An 18,978-nucleotide genomic window follows, 5' to 3' on the forward strand; every position below is an offset into this window, starting at 1 on the left:
GGCGACCTTTTTACTATCAAATTCTCACACACACTCTCTCCCTCCCTCCTCCTCACTCTCTCTCCCCCTCTTCCTCTCTCTCTCTCTCTAACACACACACATCCATCTTATTGGGTACGGGACCATAATATCCATCTATTTCACACGCACACGCGCTAGTGCATAACAATATGGATTATAAAACAGGTTCAAGGTAGTAACAAGGATTCTTCTCATGCATTAATAAACAAATGTTCTGCACTGAAGACAAGATAAACAATTCCCAAAGTGCATCAGAGCATCACAGAACATTACTGGCAAGATAAATGCACGATGTACCGGAGTTGCTCGGATGAACCGGAACAGAGCCAACATATATCATCCTAGACAAACGCAACATCAACCATTTACCTTGGTACTTTAGGGACCGACAGGAGGATGCATGTAGAAGCGCTTATTGCCTGCGAATCCACAGTCAGAGAGAGAAATTGGAACCCATTCCCATCACCAACTGATAAAGAAAGCATGTAAGAAAATTGATATCGGGACAACTTGGATCTTCGGTGATTGTCCGCCGGTATGGAGAATTTAGGAGGGTGGGTGCAGGGAGTGGCCTTGTGGATGATGGATGGAGGCGCGGAGGGATGTGGTCGCCGGAAGGTCGAAAGTGGAGAGGGTCGGGCACGTTAGGTGGAGCCGGTGGTGTGCAACAACCGGAGGCGGCCCAATCGTGGGCGGCGAACCGACGATAGCCTCGGCTCATCTCTCGACGCAGAGAAGATAGAGAGGGCGGCGCTGCCGGTGCTCGAGGCTGCCGCTCGGCACCATCTACATCGAGGGGAAAGAGAGGCGAGAAAGCGATAGGGTGATGCGGGGCTAGGGATTGCAGAGGAGGGTGGGGGTGTGCGATTTGAATGGATGGTTCTGCCCACCGTTTTCTTGTACGTGGCGGTGGAGACGGTGGCGTCCAGCCATGCAGGCGAGGCATGGGTCGAGCCAGGCACACGGCGAGGCGCAGTAGCAGAGGCGAGGGCGATTTTTTGCTACTGAGATGCATGGTGTGGGACTGATCGTTCATGTTCTCTTTTCCTTTTTAACGGGAGATGGATGCGATTTTTTCACGAGGGGAGAGATGCGACCACGTACAGATTCCATAATAAATTAATTAGGTCCATAACGGGAATTCTTTACAATGCGTTAAGATTTACGTGTTAGTTTTCTTAATAAAGAAATGCATTGATGTAGGGATCGATTGATTCGGGTAAGGTTCGTGATCTTTTGTATGTTAGAAAATTAGTGGTTTGCAAGGAAAGAGTGGAGAGAAAAAGAACCAATGCGACCACGTATAGATTCCATAATAAATTAATTAGGTCCATAATGGGATTTGTTTACAATGCGTTAAGATTTACGTGTTAGTTTTCTTAATAAAGAAATGCACTGATGTAGGGCGCGATTGGTTCGGGTAAGGAAAGATAGATTCGTGATCTTTTGTATGTTAGGAAATTATTGATTTGCAAGGAAAGAGTGGAGAGAAAAAGAACCAGTGGAGGTGGGAGGAGGACAAAAATAAACCGTACGAGGCTACCAACTGCTCCATTAGAAGTAGAGATTGTTTGTGAAAATAACGTGCGACGACGACTTAGCGAGCGGATCCCCTTAAAAAAGACATAGCGAGCAGATTCCCTTAAAACTGGTAGGAATGGGTACGATTGATGACGTTGATAAATAGTGGTGAATATTGGCCTAATTTAATATCATCATGCATGGAAACGAATCATCAAGAAAAAGAATACTTCCTATTACTACACTCATAGGAAGCTTCCTATAATCTCTGCTACCAAACAGTTTCTGCCCAAACAAGGAAGGAAAGTTATGGACGTGATTCGAAAGGAAACAAACATTATGAAGATTAATTAATTTAGATTTTATATTAGAAATTGATTGTGATTGATTCTTTTACATAAAGACATTACTAAATAATTTGCGTCAGTATGGAAAGTTCTGATCCGTTCAGTTTTTTTTGTTGTGTGAGAGGGTGAAGTGAAAATAAACCGATGAAGTGGGGGAGGTGACGAAAAAAATCTACGACGGTTAACCTATGAAAAAAAACCCGGACGAAAGTGGTGGGACGAAAAAAACCTGGAAGCGAGACTACCAACTGTTCCATTAGGAGTAGAGATAAGGAATCAGGTTCGTAGCTGTTGACCTGTCATCACGCCCGCGAATCTGGTTCGCCTTTTGACCTGCCTCCCTAGCGTAATAAATAAATAAGGAAAAAATGCACTCAGATGGCTTGACATAGTCACGCTATGGCAGAAAGGGTGCAGCCCATGCGAAGGCCTCCTTATATTCAGGCTTGGACATGCTCCTGCGGCTCCGGTCTTCCTCCAAACCAGTGAGATCCAGCTAGACATGCGCGCGCGCGCGCATCCTCGGAGCCTTCCCCACCACTTGGTTCTTCCAGTAGTGAAGGCACCCGGGACTGGCCCCAGTCATCATCTCAGGCGCTGCCGGGCCATTCCGGCGTGTGGGTGCCACGCTAGGGCAGTGCCGGTAGAGACGCACCAAGGCGATCTCTTGTAGCCGGCCATGGACGGCGGCAGCGGCAAGGGGACGTGCCGATTGATGTTGGACGCCTAGAGGTCAGGCCTTTTCTCCCTTCTTATTTTGATCCCCTGTGGAGTCTGAATCTCTGTCAGATTTCGCTCTCGTTTCCGTCCATGATGGGAGCAGACGCAGCATCTGCCTGCCCTGGGCCCGTGGTTTAGGTCTTGATGAAGATCGCGTCGTGTCTTGTGTCTTTAACATGAATGATAGATATAGGAGTAATCTGCATAGCACATAAAGCTCACGTGTGTGTAGTGAAGGCTCAAGATAAGACGATGCGTTCCCCGAAATGGAACACCGACGAGGACATGATAGGGATAGAGCCGCAGAGACAGGACAGGAGCTACCTCGCAAAAAAAAAGAGACAGGACAGGAGCTGGCAGCACAAATCCAAATGGTCGACGTCGCATTTTTTTTTCTTTCTCACCTCACCTCACGTGAGCGAAGCAAACTTGGGCTGACCGCGTCCTGTCCTGGCCCAAGAGACCTGCAGCGACGTGGACGCCTCCTCCTGAGCGATCGGGGCGCGAAACGCAACGTTCTTCCGCGATGACGCACGGGCTCACTCCATTCGTCTCTCCTCTTTCTGTTTTCAGGAGGCAGCGGAGGAAACAAACTTGCAGATAAATCGCGAAGCAGACGCAGACGCAGAGGTGGAAGGGAGGTCGAGGGCGGCCAGGCGGGCGATGGCCACGGCCGCCGCCGACGCCGCCGCCGCCGTCCCTGACGCCCGGAGGTGGAGCAAGGCCGGCCCTTCGTCGCCGGTCACCACCGCCATCTTCCTCTTCTTCTTCGTCGTCGTGGTCGGCGTCCTCGTCTCCGCCCGTTGGATCACCACCACCGTGAGTCCGGCCTTTTTTTGCTCGCAAGTTTCTCTTTCCGTGAGAATGTTTAGGGAAGAACCACCGCTCGGCGATCCGTTAGGCTCTTACTTACACGGATTTGATTTGTCATCATGCGTGCAGACTCATCTGGCAATCACCAATCTGGATCAGTGGCGCACACAGCCGGTAGGTAAGCTCACAACCTTCTTTTTTTGAATCAAATAACTTATTTTACTCTCCACTAGAGAGAGTGACATGGGTACATGCATACAGTATATCCTATGATTTTCCTTCTCTCTGTTCCTAATTTAATATACTTTTGAACATCGGTAGTGTACATCTAGTGTATATGTCCTTGTTTCCAACACCAGATCACTCTTCCTAGACTAGGAAATGTCTTGATGACAGACAGGAATTACGTTACTGCCTCCGATTCATATTACTGTCATTCATTTAGTATGATTATGCACTAAATTTGTATTATATGAGCGCCTTTTTTCTTATCAAGAATGAACTTTACAGGGTTGATTCGTCCAAGAATTTTTGTTTAAGAAAGGATAATTTTCTGCATATATGGAATTAACAACATTTTTCACGTAGGATACAATGCTGTTGGCTTGTGTACAACACTGGAATTTCAAATTTGTCGCGAAATATCAGCTTTTCAAACAGGAATACTCACAGCCGTCGATCCGATCTCCGTGCAGGCAATCCTGACGGCCACGCTTACCACCTCCATCCCCGCCATCCCGGCCGGCCCGCCGCCGCCGCGCCCCACCTACTCCCTCTCCTGCTCGGCGCCGCCGCTCACCCGCGACCCCGACATCCCCAGCAACATCTCCCAGACCCTCTCCCTCGCGCTCTCCTCCAACGCCACCTGCGCCTCCGTCCCCGACCCCCAGCCGATCCCCCCCGCCGCCGCCGCCGACGCCGACGCCAACGCCACCTGCCCCACCTACTTCCGCTTCATCCACGAGGACCTCCACCCATGGCGCGCGGTGGGGGGCATCACGCGCGCGATGCTCGACCGCGCGCGCGCCACCGCCAACTTCCGCCTCGTCGTGCTCCGCGGCCGGGCCTACATCGAGCGCATCGCGCCGGCCTTCCAGACGCGCGACCTCTTCACCATTTGGGGCATCCTCCAGCTGCTCCGCCGCTACCCTGGCCGCGTCCCCGACCTCGACCTCATGTTCGACTGCGTGGACTGGCCGGTTGTCCACGCCGACGAGTACCAGGGGGACAACGCCACCGCCATGCCGCCGCTTTTCCGCTACTGCGGCGACAACGAGACGCTCGACGTAGTCTTCCCGGACTGGTCCTTCTGGGGCTGGTAAGTAACCCCTCCTCCCTTCTTTCGCTCTTATATTTCTTACGCATTTTGGCATTCCTATATTTCCTAACATCTGAGTTACTGCTCGCTAATAATGCAATGAATCCGGAGTCTTGAATCATCACCTGTGATTCATGCACCATTACTGTTATGATAATCATGTTTTTACTAGGAATAAGTAGTACGAAGACAATGTTCTTCATGTGACACATGGTTTGGAGCACATAAGTTTTGGTTCTTTCACTCGATCAATTGTCATGGCCGATCAGCATACCTCTGCCGTACTGGTACTGACTATATTTTGTGCATGTATGAAACGTGGATGCATATCTTTACTTTAGTATCAACTGGATCCCCTGTTTTGTTGCTATGAGAGCAACTCAATGAACGCAAACTGGTAACAATGGAAGAAAGAGCAGCACACTTTCCTGAAGTTCAGTATCTTGGGAAGTGGATAAATTTTAAGTTCATAGTAAACGGTGAACCAAAATTAGCTCTGTTCTTTTATGCTTTGATTTTTAAACAAAGTATAAATGCTCAAATTAACTTTTGTGGTCACAGGGCCGAGATAAATATAAAGCCGTGGGATGCACTGCAGAAGGATTTGAATGAAGGCAATAAGAAGGTGAGATGGATAGATAGAGAACCTTATGCTTACTGGAAAGGGAATCCAGACGTCGCAGCTATAAGGCAAGAGCTGGTTAAGTGTAATGTGTCCAGTGAACAAGAATGGAATGCACGGATTTTCAAACAGGTACTTGTTTGTGTTTATGTTGCGGTGCACTCTGTTATACTTGAAGGAAGTTTTAACATTCCATTTTATTCTCACAAGTAGAAAACCCTATTATATCTTGTCAAATCTTTTTTTTTTACAAATCTTCTAATCCTTCTGATCTAGAGCATAGCCTTTTTCCAAAGAAAATAATTTTGATGACGCCTATGGCTGAATAGTGTTTACTTTTGCATTCTCATTAGGATTGGATCAAAGAAAGCAAGGCAGGATACAAGAAATCAAATTTGGCCAGTCAATGCACCCATAGGTTTGTTTTCTTTCATTAAAAGTTAGGCAAGACTTGTTTGTTCTGTCGTCAGTATTGAAGTTGTTATGATGGGTGATAGGTACAAGATCTACATTGAAGGATCAGCATGGTCAGTCAGTGAGAAGTATATCCTAGCTTGTGATTCCATGACGCTGGTGATTAAACCAAAATACTACGATTTCTTCTCAAGGGTGCTGATGCCCACTCAGCATTATTGGCCAGTTCGAGATGACAATAAGTGTGGCTCCATAAAGTATGCTGTTGACTGGGGAAATTCTCACAAGAAAAAGGTATGTTATGCAGCACTATCTAGCAGCTACAATGACCATACTGGCTTTTCTATGAGCTGAAACACATTGTTCTTTTGTAGAAAATATCATGCCACTCAACATTTTGTATGCTTATAACATGTTTCTCACACCTCCCCTTCAAAAACTGTTCACAGGCACATCAAATAGGAAAGAAGGCAAGCAAGTTCATTCAACAAGAACTTAGTATGGACTATATATACGATTACATGTTTCACCTCTTAACTGAGTATGCTAAGCTCCTAAGATTCAAGCCAACCAAGCCACCTGAAGCTGTTGAGGTCTGTCCCGAATCTTTGGCCTGCCAAGCCATAGGTCGGGAGAAGAAGTTTATGCAAGACTCCATGGTGAAGTCTGCTAACGTTGCAGGCCCATGCAATCTGCCTCCTCCCTTCAGCCCTGAGGAATACAAAAAGCTACAACAGAGGAAAGAAAAGTCAATTAAACAGGTCGAAACGTTGGATCAAAATGCTTCAAAGCTCGAGGAGCGAAATTCTTCAAAACCTGAGGATAGCAATCCCGGGGAACGAAATGCTTCAAAACCTGAGGATAGCAATCCCGAGGAGCGAAATGCTTCAAAGCCCGAGGAGCAAAATGCTTCAAAACCTGAGGATAGCAATCCCAAGGAGCGAAATGCTTCAAAGCCCGAGGAGCGAAATGCTGCAAAGCCCGAGGAGTGAAATGCTTCAAAACTTGAGGATAGCAATTGTTGAGAACTCCCTAGTTTTTTACTTCCCCGAGGACTCGTGTATAAAGTTTGCTCAATTTTTTAGTATTCATGGTTGTACTAATTTTGTGTTGTAATATCAACAGCTTCTTATTTGAATGTTCATACGTGTAACATCTAGAAAAGTTAAAGATTATTTTAGATCTCCCTGATCCCCTTCCATTTACGTCTTGTTGAAGTTTTTTTTTTTTACATTAACCTCTGTTTCCATTTGTTATTTTAGTTGGAGCAATATATTTTGTAAGGGTATTAGAAATCCTATTAAGATTATGTTCTTTTTGCCATTCCTTTGATCAATTATGGGGCTGTTTGGTTCTTGTCCTCAAGCAAATTTGCCTCGCCTGAAGGTTCCCTGAGATCTGCCTGGACTCTGTTTGGTTGGCGCCTGTATACTCGAAGCTAGCCTGGCCTGGGAATTTAAAAGCATCATTAGCCTGCCTTGGAAACCGAAGAATGTCACTAGCCTGGGCCAGGCAACCGAAAAAGGACGCCTGGGTGCTGCCTGAGAATGCTAAACATGCATGTGAGAAGGAAAAGACACCTAATAGGCTGATGTGACATCTAGAATCCACAACCAGGCGTGGTCACGAGCCAAACATGGCTTGCCTGGCCAGGCACAAAACTGCACCATCCCAGGCGTGAGCCAGGCGCTCAAATTTACCAGGCACGCTGTCCAGGAAAGCAACCAAACTGCCCCTATGTCCATACTGAATGCGTTTATTGGTTAACCTACTGCGACAATGTTCTTTACATCTGCTGCAATTACGTTTCTTAAACTTCAAGACCAAAATGAATATGCCTGTTATCAGATATCCAACTTTAAGTTTGCAGGGTATTATGACTGCTTGTTGTGGTCTCTCTTACCAAAAGAAGCTATTACCTCTATTCCGAAATAATTGAAGTTCTAGGTTTGTCCTACGTCAAACTTGTTAAATTTTTGACCAAGTCTATAGAAAATATATTAACATCTGGAACACCAAATTAACCCCATGAGATTCTTTATGAAATAGATTTTCATATTATGTGTATTTGGTTTTGTAGATCGTAGCACATTTTTCTATATAGTTGGTCAAACTTAAACTAGTTGCAGCAGCAGCAACAATAACAACAAAGCCTTTAGTCCCAAACAAGTTGGGTAGGTTAGAGCTGAAAAACATATATGATCTCGCAACCAATTCATGGTTCTGACATGTACTCCCTCCGTCCCATAATATAAAAGCGCTTTTGACACCATTAACTAGTTTGACTTAGGACAAATGTAAACATTTCAAATACGGAGGGATTATTTGCTTCCTCTAGTGCAGAAGTTTACGGGTTATCGTGGGAGCTGTCCGTCGTTCTTATATTTTACCCCCTGCCTTGTATTTTAAGCTAAGGCACGCAATTTACGTGTTCTTAAAAAAAAGTGCAGAAGTTTTAGTACGATACAATTACAGACAATTTTGCATGTGTTTGAACATTTAGAGCATTTTTTCATTCTCAAGGAGCTTAGCATTAGTCCTCGCAAAAAAAGAGAGCTTAGCATTAGCATGGAAAGCTAGGCTCATACTTCTGTTTTTTTTACATTATACTCATACTTCTGTTTCCCCTGCCGAGTTGCGAGTCTTTTTGTACTGTACTTAGCGTAAGCAACAGTGCACCTTTTCTTCTTCTAGAAAACGCGCTTATGGTTTAATAAAAGAGAAAAAATTGGAGCATTTATCTATATCTATACTACTATTAAAAGAGCAAACATGAACTCTCTTAAAACCACCCAAACAAATGTACACGGGACAATTAAAACCCTCAGATCTAATCCAATTAGTCAAATCTAGGAGTCCATAGTAATTCGACAATCAAACGGTTCAGATTCGATGTTCTGCCAGGGCAGACGACGATCGATCTGACCGGGCCGGATGGATCACCCCCAACAAACCGCTAATCCCGCGCGGCAATCCTTCGTCTCATGCCCACGCACGCCGCATCTTCCTCACTAACTCCGCCGGTTATGCAGGCGAATATGCGGCCATCAGATCCCGTCCCTGGATGTCACCGCCCCACGCCGTTGGCACGGACTCCCCATCCCGTCGTTGGATGGAGGGTGCCGCTGGAAGCGGCCGTGCCAACGACGACTTGCCGCCCCTCCGGCCCTCATCATCCTCGTGCTTCTCCCGCACCGGCGTCTCCCCGCCGCATCGGCACCTTCCGTAGCAGGCCAGGACCGGAGCCGAGAATGAGGCGTCCGCACGCGACCATCTCTCCCTTCTAGCGCCTTCGACGCGCCCCCGACTGTTGCCGCCAACTTCATTGGAAGCTTCACGAAGATCCAGGTAATCCCCAAACAAACCATTGTCTGCTCATGATTTCAGAAGAGAAGCGGGGGAGTGTATTCATGTGATGAGTAAGAAGATAAACTTGTGTGGTTCACTGGTTCAAGTCACCGGATCAACTGTTAGATGCCCAGAAGGTAGTGTTAGTGTGTTACTACACCTGAAATTACAACTCAGCTAGCAGCTTCCTTCACAGTGAGCAGGAGATGCTCACCGCCGAGGCTGGGTTCAGAAATACAGATAGGTAGGTAGATGGACGAGAATGAGATACCTTTTTCCTTTTTCTCCTGTTTATCTAGATCGGCCGATCACCAAGGCATGTAGCTCTTTGTAATTTATATTGGAAGTGCAAGCATTCTCACATAGATAATAGAAAATGGTGGTAATCCGCTCAGGGAGTGATTCTCTCTAATTCATGGGAGCACCCACAGGGCTGTAATCGTCATGAAGATTCAGCAGTTCGCTCTCACTAATTCAGGGCGCGTCGAAGGCACCGCGACGGTGGGAGTCACTATACGGATATCAGGCCAGTTGCATTATTTCTTGCCTGATATTTTTATTTATTGTTGCAGACTGGGGTAGGATGCCGAAGATGTAGAGGTTGTTGCTCCAGTGACGCTGGAGCCCAATCAAAGGAAGAGAATATGCGCGTTTTCCCTCCTAACCATTTGAGTAGTGTTCTGTGCAATTTATGCACATTTTGAAAATTTAGTTATAGACGTCGAATTTATCTCCAATCCTCTATTGTGCCGTATCTTCTACAATCTTTCATATTTTAGCATGAATTTTTTAAAATGTGTGTTAGAAAGCTTGTATATCATACATACATGTGCTATTTTCTTTTGATTATCTCCTTTCAGACTGTTTGGGCTTTCTAGATCATAATAATTTGTTCTTAATAGCTCTTTGGGTCTTAGAGAATTCAGAATAAGTTCTTACAACAATCGTTACTGGATAAATCATGTATGATACCATGCTTGCACCCTTATTTGCAGCTGTATTTCAGGTTTTTGGCACAATAAGGTTAGTTTGTTTTTTCTGCTTTTTGGTTAGCACTGATGATAATTTGAACCTGTCAGACGGGGAAAGATATGCCCATTATGAGTGCATCTTGATTCAGTTTGAGGAGAAAGAGTAGTTAATTCAGCTTGTGGCATGTGTCCACACTTGTTAACCAATTAACCCTTTTCCATTTGTGTCTTAAAACTACTTTTGTTAACATTGCCAACCTAACAGAGGATCTACTTTTGCTAATAGTGGTCAAATAAAAGAGGATCCAGAGTTTCAGACTCTGTGTTGTACAGAATTATTCTTTGCCAACAATAGCTTTGCTAAGTTTCTCTTGCCTCTCGGTGTTACTACAGGGATTTAGAAACACAAGGAATGATTAACGATGAAAGAACCACAGATAGATCTGTGATTTCTCCATTGGCCAATAATTCAACTGCATGTTTTAGGAACCACAAATAGCTTTGGGTATTTTCTTTGTACGCATTAATAATTTAATATTATATATTGAGAACTGAAATAAATATTTTACGTCATATTTATTTGAAACTTTTCATATTAATAGTGCAATGCATAGATTTATTTTTCTATGTTTTTATGTTTATTTCCCACTAGACTGAGAATATTGATTATACTAGACAAGTAGTCATTGTTGCTTTGATTCAGAATGAGAAACATTAATTTTTCTGAATCATTGTTGGTGAAGATGGCAGATTTCAAACATGGTGGCGAACAAAGGTTTATATTGCAGGCGCCTCTGATTTCTTAAGTTCTTAACAATTTAATGATCGCTCGCTACTATTCTCATCATTATTATAGATAAGAATGCCAGGCCCTTCAGTTTTCTACTACCTTGACGGTAATTGAGATGACAAGGAAATACACGGGGAAGCAGATAACTTGGATCATACAATGTCACAAATTGTGTTGGCCAATGTACTTTGCGGCTCAGACAAGGACCTTTATATGCACATCACAATTTTGTGACAGTAGTCTTTTTAAGCAAAATGACCCTATGAACATACTTATCATTAGTTGTTTCCTCATAGTGGGAACTTTCTATCCAGCTAAACTGGAGCATCAGGTAGCTATCACACACATCCTTTTGAGAACAAGAACACATTTATTTATATGTTTGTCTTGTTTTCTGTTTGTGCTTGCAGGAAAACAGTCTAGCTACTAGAGATTTGAGCTGAAGCACAAGCCTTTCCTCTTGGAATTGATTTAGAACCCAAGGGAGGAGTTCCTATCATCAATGCTAGCTGTACATTCAAATGCATATGCTTGTGAGCTCTGCTCTCTAAACACCCTAAAGATAACAGATGTTATTTTGTACTCTTAACAGGTCTCCCATATGGTAATTGTCTTTATAAAGCACCCTATGATATTTCTAGAAAGTAAGGTCATGTAGGAAAATGGAGCGCTCCATCTTTGGTTATTCTCTACTCAGGTGTTTATTGCAGTGTTGTCCTTTTTTATCTTTCAGTAAAGTGCAAATTGGTACCTTTAAAAGAAGCTCCTTTTTGTGAAAATTGTTATTTCCTTATGGTGACCATTTCCATACGAACTACTATTGTTTGCTTGCCGTTTTTCTGTTGCATCATGCCCATTCCACAACCTTTATATCGAATCCTGAAGGTAGTTGAATTCATGCTATTTTATTATGACTTTAATGCCTTACTATGCATTTCATCTTCTGATGGTAGAATTTTTTTTGCGCTTGAACTATTTAATAAGTTGTTCAAGCCTTCTGAATTTACTTCATTTTAATAAGTTGTATGCGGCGATTTAACTGTCTATGCCCCTCAGGTTTGAGAAGAAGCACATCCCATTACTATTACATGGCAAAAGCGGCTGCATGGCAAGGAGAAAGTCGCAACTCCGCCATGGACTTATGTGGCGATGGGAGTTGAGAGATGGCAATGCATGCTGGTAGTGCTATAAGGCCACGCCAGGGTTTGTGACATTGCCAGGTGCCGGTATGTTTCTACCATTGGCCCTTGTAGATCCCTTTAGTGAAAGGGCCGTGGTTATCAGAATAGAGATCGTGCATTGCACGTGCAAGTTTGATAGAGACGTGCATTGCACGTGCACGTTTACTAGTGTATCGAAGTCAGCATATATCAACAGGACGGCGACTGCACATCGACACACATTAACCAAACAGATTGTGACACGACAGATGGAGTCTCAACAACGAAGCAGCAGAATTCAGGAACTCCTGATCATGTATATCAGCCAGGACTCAACTATGATTCTGCAGGGTCAACACTCCATAGAGATTATGGCTAGGTCCAAATGCTCTCTTTCAAGTTCCCAACCAGGGCAGACCTTGCATAAAAGGAACCTACTGGGCAAACCACATGCCAGTCTCAGTTTCTACTATTCAAGTGAGAAATGCATGAAAGACATACTGCAGCATTTGTCATATGATGAAAGTAACAAGATAACTTCTACATATAATATAGTAATGTACTTCTACATATAATATAGTAAACAATCTTATATTTCTTTAGTGATCTAAACACTCTTATATTTCTTTACAGAGGGAGTATATATTACTGCAAAGCCATAGTACCAAAGAAACTATTCTGTTTACAGGTGCCAAAAGATGCAAATAATTAGCCATAATATTTACCTAATCAAATAGGCTAAACCGTAGGGCCACTAACAAGCTGGCACAAATACTGGGAGCTTAGGGCGACTGGCGACTTATTGAGTGACTATAGCAGCTAATATGAATTAAAAAATTTACAAGAGGCATCAGATCCTAAGATAAGAGGCCATGAGTTGTACATAAGGCTAACAAGACCGAGAGCACGTATGGTATTCAGGTCTTGACAGAGAACTGAAACGACCTGCATGGTTACACAAGCTCATCTCCTCATGAAGAAGCCTAGTAGGACGCCTAGAATAGCCGCCACGAGCACGAAAAGTAGCGAGAAACCGACGTTCTGCCTGCTGATTTCCCGTCTTAAGAGACGCTGCATTCAATCAATGAAACACTAAACTTTGTCAATACTGAACTAAACTGTATGCCGGCATGGAGATCTCACTGAAATGCAGAAAACGATGTAACAGAGAAGTAATGAAGCAGAGAGAGCCTTGGCTCAGCGGTTGGGTATGTGGTTGTACAACCCAACGACCCGAGTTCAATTCCCAGAATTGACAGGTGATGCACAGGGGTTTTCCCCCGTTTATTGAGGCTCGAGCTTGATGTGTGGTGGAACCACTCATCAAGAAATATCTTGATACTCATTTAAAAAATTCGGAGGACCATGTTTATCTTGATACTCATACTAAAATGGCCGTATGCATCCTTAGTTGGTGCAGAGGCCGGGAAGTGGAAATCTCCCCATTTTTTAGCAGAGAGAGCCTTGGCTCAGTGGTTGGGTATGTGGTTGTACAACCCCAACGACCCGAGTTCAATTCCCATAATTGACAGGTGATGCACAGAGGTTTTCCCCGTTTATTGAGGCTCGAGCTTGATGTGTGGTGGAACCACTCATCAAAAAATATCTTGATACTCATTTAAAAAATTCTGAGGACCATGTTTATCTTGGTTTTCCCACGTTTATTGAGGCTCGAGCTTGATGTGTGGTGGAACCACTCATCAAGAAATATCTTAATACTCATTTAAAAAATTCCGAGGACCATGTTTATCTTGATACTCATACTAAAATGGCCGTATGCATCCTTAGTTGGTGCAGAGGCCGGGAAGTGGAAATCTCCCCATTTTAAAGGATCTAGCGATTTCTCTGCCGCTCAGCTGCTTACCCCCGCGTCGCCCCGCTAGGGCGACACGGGGGCGATCTCGCGCCGCCGCCCCTCGTCGTCACCACGTACGTCCTGTCCTCGCCGCTGCGAGAGGCTAGCGCCGGGCAGGCCCTGGGCGCAGCCAAGGAGGGTAGCGGCGGGGAGCTTCTCGCGCTTGGGCAGGCGTAGGGATCGGATCCACCAGATCCGTCCGGCCCGGGCCTCGGGTTTGAGGCGGCGGCCTCTGCTGGTGAGGGGGCGTCGTCCGGGAGGCGGGCGGCGCTCGTCGGAGTTGTGGACCGCGTCTTCTCGGCCGCGCGGGCGGCGAGTTGGCGGTGGATGCGGGCGCCACGTGGAGGGATCCCCTGCTGCTCTCCTTCGCTAGATTTGAAGACGGCGCCCCCGTGCTGCTGCTTCCTCCTCGTCAATCCGGCCAGATCCGGTGGCGGACTGCGCTGATGTGGGGTTGGGATCTCTGGATCAGAGTAATTTCTTGGCCGGCTGCGGCGGCCACGACGCCGGCGGCGCCCCAGGCGTTGTTTCCTTCTTGAAGGCGGCTTCGAGATCCAGCTCCCTCCCCCTCGTCCTCCCCCTGCACCCGGGTGAAAACCCACAACTTTGGTTGGGCGGCGGCGGTGCCCGGCTCCGTCACCTTCTTGAAGGCGCCACTTTGGGTCCGCGGGGAGGTGGGACAGCTGCAGCGCGTTCTTGGCGTTCCTGATGGCGGCGGTTCTCTTTAGTGGTGTCGTTCGCCATGGCGGTCGGCTGGTCCGGCTCTCGTGGTGATTGTGGTGCCCAACTCTTCGCCGTGTCTTCCTGGGGTGCTCCCGTCCCGTTCAGAGAGGCTGGAGGTGGAGCGGCTTCATCTTGCACGGAGCTTCGATGGAGATGTCAAGTCATGCCTGACCGACAGGTGCTACGCCTTGTCATGCCTGGTCGGCAGGTGCTACGCACGACAGATCTTCAAAGACTTCAAGCTGTGTCGGCTGGTGGTACTTGGCAGCATGGTGCTGAGGTGTATCAGTGGCGACCGCGACGTCCTAAGATGTTTGCGTGCAGGGAGGAGGTGCCGTTGGGCGCCGTGGTGGCGTCGACGATAGCTGGACCGAGCAAGGTTGATGCATTAGTACAGTTCTGAAGATGGAGCGGTGGAAGTTGGTGGCGGCGGCCTCTGAGTGCACGCCGGACTGGTGAGACCCATGCCCGGCAGGCGTCTTGGATGGGATCTCAGGTCTTAGATGTTAGGTTTGGCTGCGATGCCTGTTTGGTATTAGGCCCAGGCTATCTGCGCCCCTTCATCAACTGGATAGAGTGGCTTAGACGGCGGCTTTAGTCTTACTGTTGTATTACTTTGTAAGGTCTTGTGAGAATAATTAATAAAGTGGCCGTATGCATCGCCCAGATGCAGAGGATGGGGGTCATCCTCCTTTTCTAAAAAAAACCAGAGAAGTAATGAAAACGTAATGATCAGGAAATAGGTGCAGAGTTCTGCACTTGTTGAGATCATGAAATACAATAGTACTTGAAGACACAAAACGCAAATCCAAAACCATGTTTAGGCAATGTAAAAGCAATGAGTGAATATTTTTACTACAAAGCTAGGTAGAATTATCAGTATCAGGTACAACCCACTAACCAGTTCCTCTCGAAGCTTATTGTTCTCTTGAACAGCAAAGTTCTTCTCCTCCTTCATCAACTTCAAAATTAAAGCCAAGGGCTGCACAGGTATAAATAAACGAGATCAATGTGTTGTTCTTTGGCATCACCGGGCAACATCAGAAATGCTAAAGAGAACTTAGTACACAGTACATACAGAACAATGACACATTGAGTTCCAACATAGTAGATACCACCTCCCAAATTCAAGCAATTGCACAGTACATAGAAATTCCAACTAATAACGAAAAAATATGACTAGCTAAATAGGAAAGAAAGGCCACAATAAATAGAAAGGTAACAGATGTCGACTCACAAAACATGATCAAATAGTTAGCATATGAGGTGGGGTTGGAACTTGGAAGGAATGAAAAGAACATGGTTGAATTCAGAAATGAAATGTTTTCAACACATTTATTGAGTGATAACTGAACATGGACAATAGCTGCATGATAGTGCAAAATGATATGGCATAAGATAAGACATAAATAGGCTAAGACGACGTTGAATTAAAAAGTTTTGAGTTATGAGAAAATGCAGTTGAAGAATATAATTGCATCACAGATTTCTTCAAGAATGCTAAGATATATTGGACGACCAACACTGTATACACCATGGTTGATTTCTAAAAAAAATTAACAATCTTAGTGTTCTTAAAAACACCAAAACTATTAGATGGTCCTCTCTAGCAGTAGTCACCGACGTGGCCAATAGGAGTTAGTTCAGTCTTTCTAATCTTTCATGTGAGATTCAAAAGACCGATCTGTAGAGTAAGATTCAGACATAGCTTGTTGTATTTTTGTTGATAGGGAGCTTACGTCAGACGGTATTGTTTCTGGTTCTGCAAGTTCTCTTGTTGTCTGCAAAGAAAGAACAGCACTCATTATCTGCTACTGGAATTTAGTCGGTACAGGGCTAACAGAGAATGACCGTGGGTTATTATCTGCTACTGGAATACAGTTGACAGTTTGACAGCAACAAGAAAACTTAGCTGATGTTGTTACAACCGTAGCGAGCACCTAAGATCAATATTTTACCTCTTGATAACTCCAACTGCCCAGACTTTCCTGATCAGAACCCTCATTTACGGATGTCGGTTTCGACGGTGGAGCATAAATAACCTGCAGCTTCACCTCGTCCACCACATTGCCCGATTCTTTGGTGAACTACAAAATTACCTCACTAGGGTTATTCAAGGTAAACTGACAATTCCCCGCCAAAAAAAGGGAAAACTGACAATATATGGTACTCCCTCCGTCCCATAATGTAAGACGTTTTTTGACACTACACTAGAGTCAAAAAACGTCTTACATTATGAGACGGAGGCAGTACTATAAAACATAGAAGTCAGCCCAATATAACATGGGGTACCATGTCTCCGTTGATATCCTTTGGTGCGATGTCCTGGCTGACCACGGCACTCTGCACAAGGAACTTGTCCCTGCATTGCATATCCGGCGGCGCCTCCCGCTGTGCTTGCATGGTTACTGAAAACAATAATTCAGAGAGCACAAGACAAGACCTTAGCATAGAAAGCTGATGCTTGAGGAAAACAACATGCATAGTGATTGACTGATGCGGTCCATCAACTTACCGAGAACGTCGAATGTGGATCGCGGTGCCACAATGCCGTTGTTTGGCCGGACACAGTACTTCTTTGGGCTCGTTGTCTTAACCTACAGACCTAAGGTTGCACTAATTTAGTAGGAGTAACTACCAAAGCACATTTTTTAACAGAATTGTAAGTTTTTTCTTAGATAAAAGATGACTGTAAATTTGCTCAGATTTTGAGCGAAACAAATAAACAGCAATCAGAATGATTCGATTACCTTGAAGGCGATGTATTGGTCTGTCCTGTTTGTTAGATGCAGTGAACACGAGATCTGCTTCTTTAACTCGACTGCATGGTCGAATAAACAGAGGAAACAGAAACGGGGAAGGTTAGCAAAACGAGCGAACAAATACGATCATAATAACACCAAAAAAAAGAAGTGCTGAAAAGAGAGCCTCAAAGTCAAGAAAAACAAGAGAGGAGAAACATCAAAATCAGCCCCACGAAAAAGACTTTCCGAAGAAGAAAGAATAGTTTCATGTCACGAACATCGAACCAGATTTTTTTTTACGCGGAAACCCATCGAAACTGCCGAAATAACAAGTAAAACTGAAGCAATTCAAGACAAACTGGCGAGAGATCGTACAGGCGAAGCGGAGCTCGTTGGGGTCAATTCCGAGCAGCTCCCTGGACTCGGAGCTCATCTTCCGCAGAATTTCAGCCAGAAATCAACCAGCACGGGTCTAGAAGCACGGGTCTAGAGTGGGGTTTGGGAAGCTGGGATAGTTTCGATCCTCCCCCCTCTGCCACGCCCTGTCCCCGCTATTCGCCGCTTCTAATTACTGGAGCAGCAGAGGAGGAAGCGGAGGAAGGTGGGGAAACATGGAATCTCTGAGGGGAACAGCACAGCACAGCACAGCACAGGAGCCTGGCAATAGCCACCTGCTCGCGGTAGGCATCGTGCGTATTATATGTACCCAAATCGAGAATTCGAGAGAAATGGACGTCGTTTTCTAGTACGCTTTCGGGCGTATTTTCTTGTCAACTTTTAGAAATTTTTCTCTTTCACTCACGTTTTCCTGCTCGCGGTGGGAAGGGAAGAAAGGGAGCGTGGGCTTCTTTCAGGAGGTGGTTCCGTGGTTACATCATGGCACTCGCATTTCCATCGGTCCATTCCATCAGTCAACTGAAATGTCACAAGCATTGAAGTATATACCACTAGGTCTTTGCGAAAATTAACCTATATATGAGTGCGTTTAAACCCTGCTAATAGGTAACCCTACTAAAATAGCACTGCTGCAGCGATTTGTTTTTTTCTTCGATTAATGCAGCTATTTGTGTATGTTAAATATATGTCCACCTTGTAACGTGACATGTTGTCACGCACCTCTCTTCCTCTATTATTCTTTCTTAGGCCAAGTAATATCCTGCCGACTGGTGGTTTGCAACAGATCCGCACGATGTGGATCTCGTCCATTCTCGATCAAACGGCGCTGGCGATCGCGTTACACTTTCCCGACTTAGTCGTTGTAATCCCGCATTGATTAAGACTTTCCCGACTTAATCGTTGTAATCCCGTCGCCTACTTTTTTCTCTCTAAAACACTTGGTGCGAAAAATATAGGTGCTTGGTGTGGGAATCAAACCCAACAACTCCAAAGTTTATACCCATCACCCTTACCACCTCACCAACTATTAATTGTTGTCTAAAAGAAGGCAACAAGGTATTTGAACCTTTTTACTACTATATGAGCAAAAATGGAAGTTTTTCTAGTTCTTTTCTTGAATTTCTCTGATAACTCGCATACAATCATCATGATATCTAGTTTCACGAAGATTTTTTACCAACTCGTCTCAAGTTGATCACACCGTGGTAATTTTCT

At 45.1% G+C, this 18,978-nt stretch overlaps 2 protein-coding genes and 1 long non-coding RNA gene across 5 annotated transcripts; 2 read left to right on the forward strand and 1 right to left on the reverse strand.

Moving 5' to 3' along the window:
* Positions 1–2,327: 2,327 nt before the first annotated feature.
* LOC123137610 (O-glucosyltransferase rumi homolog) lies at positions 2,328–6,962 on the forward strand. 3 transcript variants are annotated; one of them, XM_044557428.1, is made up of 8 exons: positions 2,331–2,621; positions 3,183–3,428; positions 3,552–3,596; positions 4,118–4,740; positions 5,302–5,494; positions 5,716–5,780; positions 5,860–6,070; positions 6,226–6,962. In XM_044557428.1, exons 2-8 carry the CDS (start codon positions 3,273–3,275, stop codon positions 6,766–6,768), a joined length of 1,836 nt encoding a protein of 611 aa, XP_044413363.1. In that variant the 5' UTR covers positions 2,331–2,621; positions 3,183–3,272; the 3' UTR covers positions 6,769–6,962. The 3 variants fall into 3 exon arrangements, with proteins under 3 accessions (XP_044413362.1, XP_044413363.1, XP_044413364.1); XM_044557427.1 differs by having other exon boundaries at positions 2,328–2,621; positions 3,183–3,596; XM_044557429.1 differs by lacking the exon at positions 2,331–2,621 and having other exon boundaries at positions 3,234–3,428; positions 3,552–3,600.
* A 1,481-nt stretch (positions 6,963–8,443) lies between these two features.
* Positions 8,444–12,647, forward strand: LOC123137613 (uncharacterized). The gene is made up of 2 exons (XR_006468372.1): positions 8,444–11,582; positions 11,942–12,647. It is a non-coding gene; the product is annotated as an uncharacterized lncRNA (long non-coding RNA).
* Positions 12,609–18,048, reverse strand: LOC123137612 (vesicle-associated protein 1-2). Its single transcript, XM_044557430.1, has 8 exons — positions 17,743–18,048; positions 17,374–17,444; positions 17,139–17,220; positions 16,916–17,031; positions 16,582–16,710; positions 16,363–16,404; positions 15,525–15,605; positions 12,609–13,116 (listed from the first exon to the last, which is right to left on the reverse strand). The coding sequence occupies exons 1-8, from the start codon at positions 17,798–17,800 to the stop codon at positions 13,009–13,011; spliced, it is 687 nt and encodes a 228-aa protein (XP_044413365.1). The 5' UTR covers positions 17,801–18,048; the 3' UTR covers positions 12,609–13,008.
* Positions 18,049–18,978: the final 930 nt, after the last annotated feature.

This window comes from Triticum aestivum, chromosome 6B, assembly GCF_018294505.1.
Source record: "Triticum aestivum cultivar Chinese Spring chromosome 6B, IWGSC CS RefSeq v2.1, whole genome shotgun sequence".
NCBI classification, from domain to species: Eukaryota; Viridiplantae; Streptophyta; class Magnoliopsida; order Poales; family Poaceae; genus Triticum; species Triticum aestivum.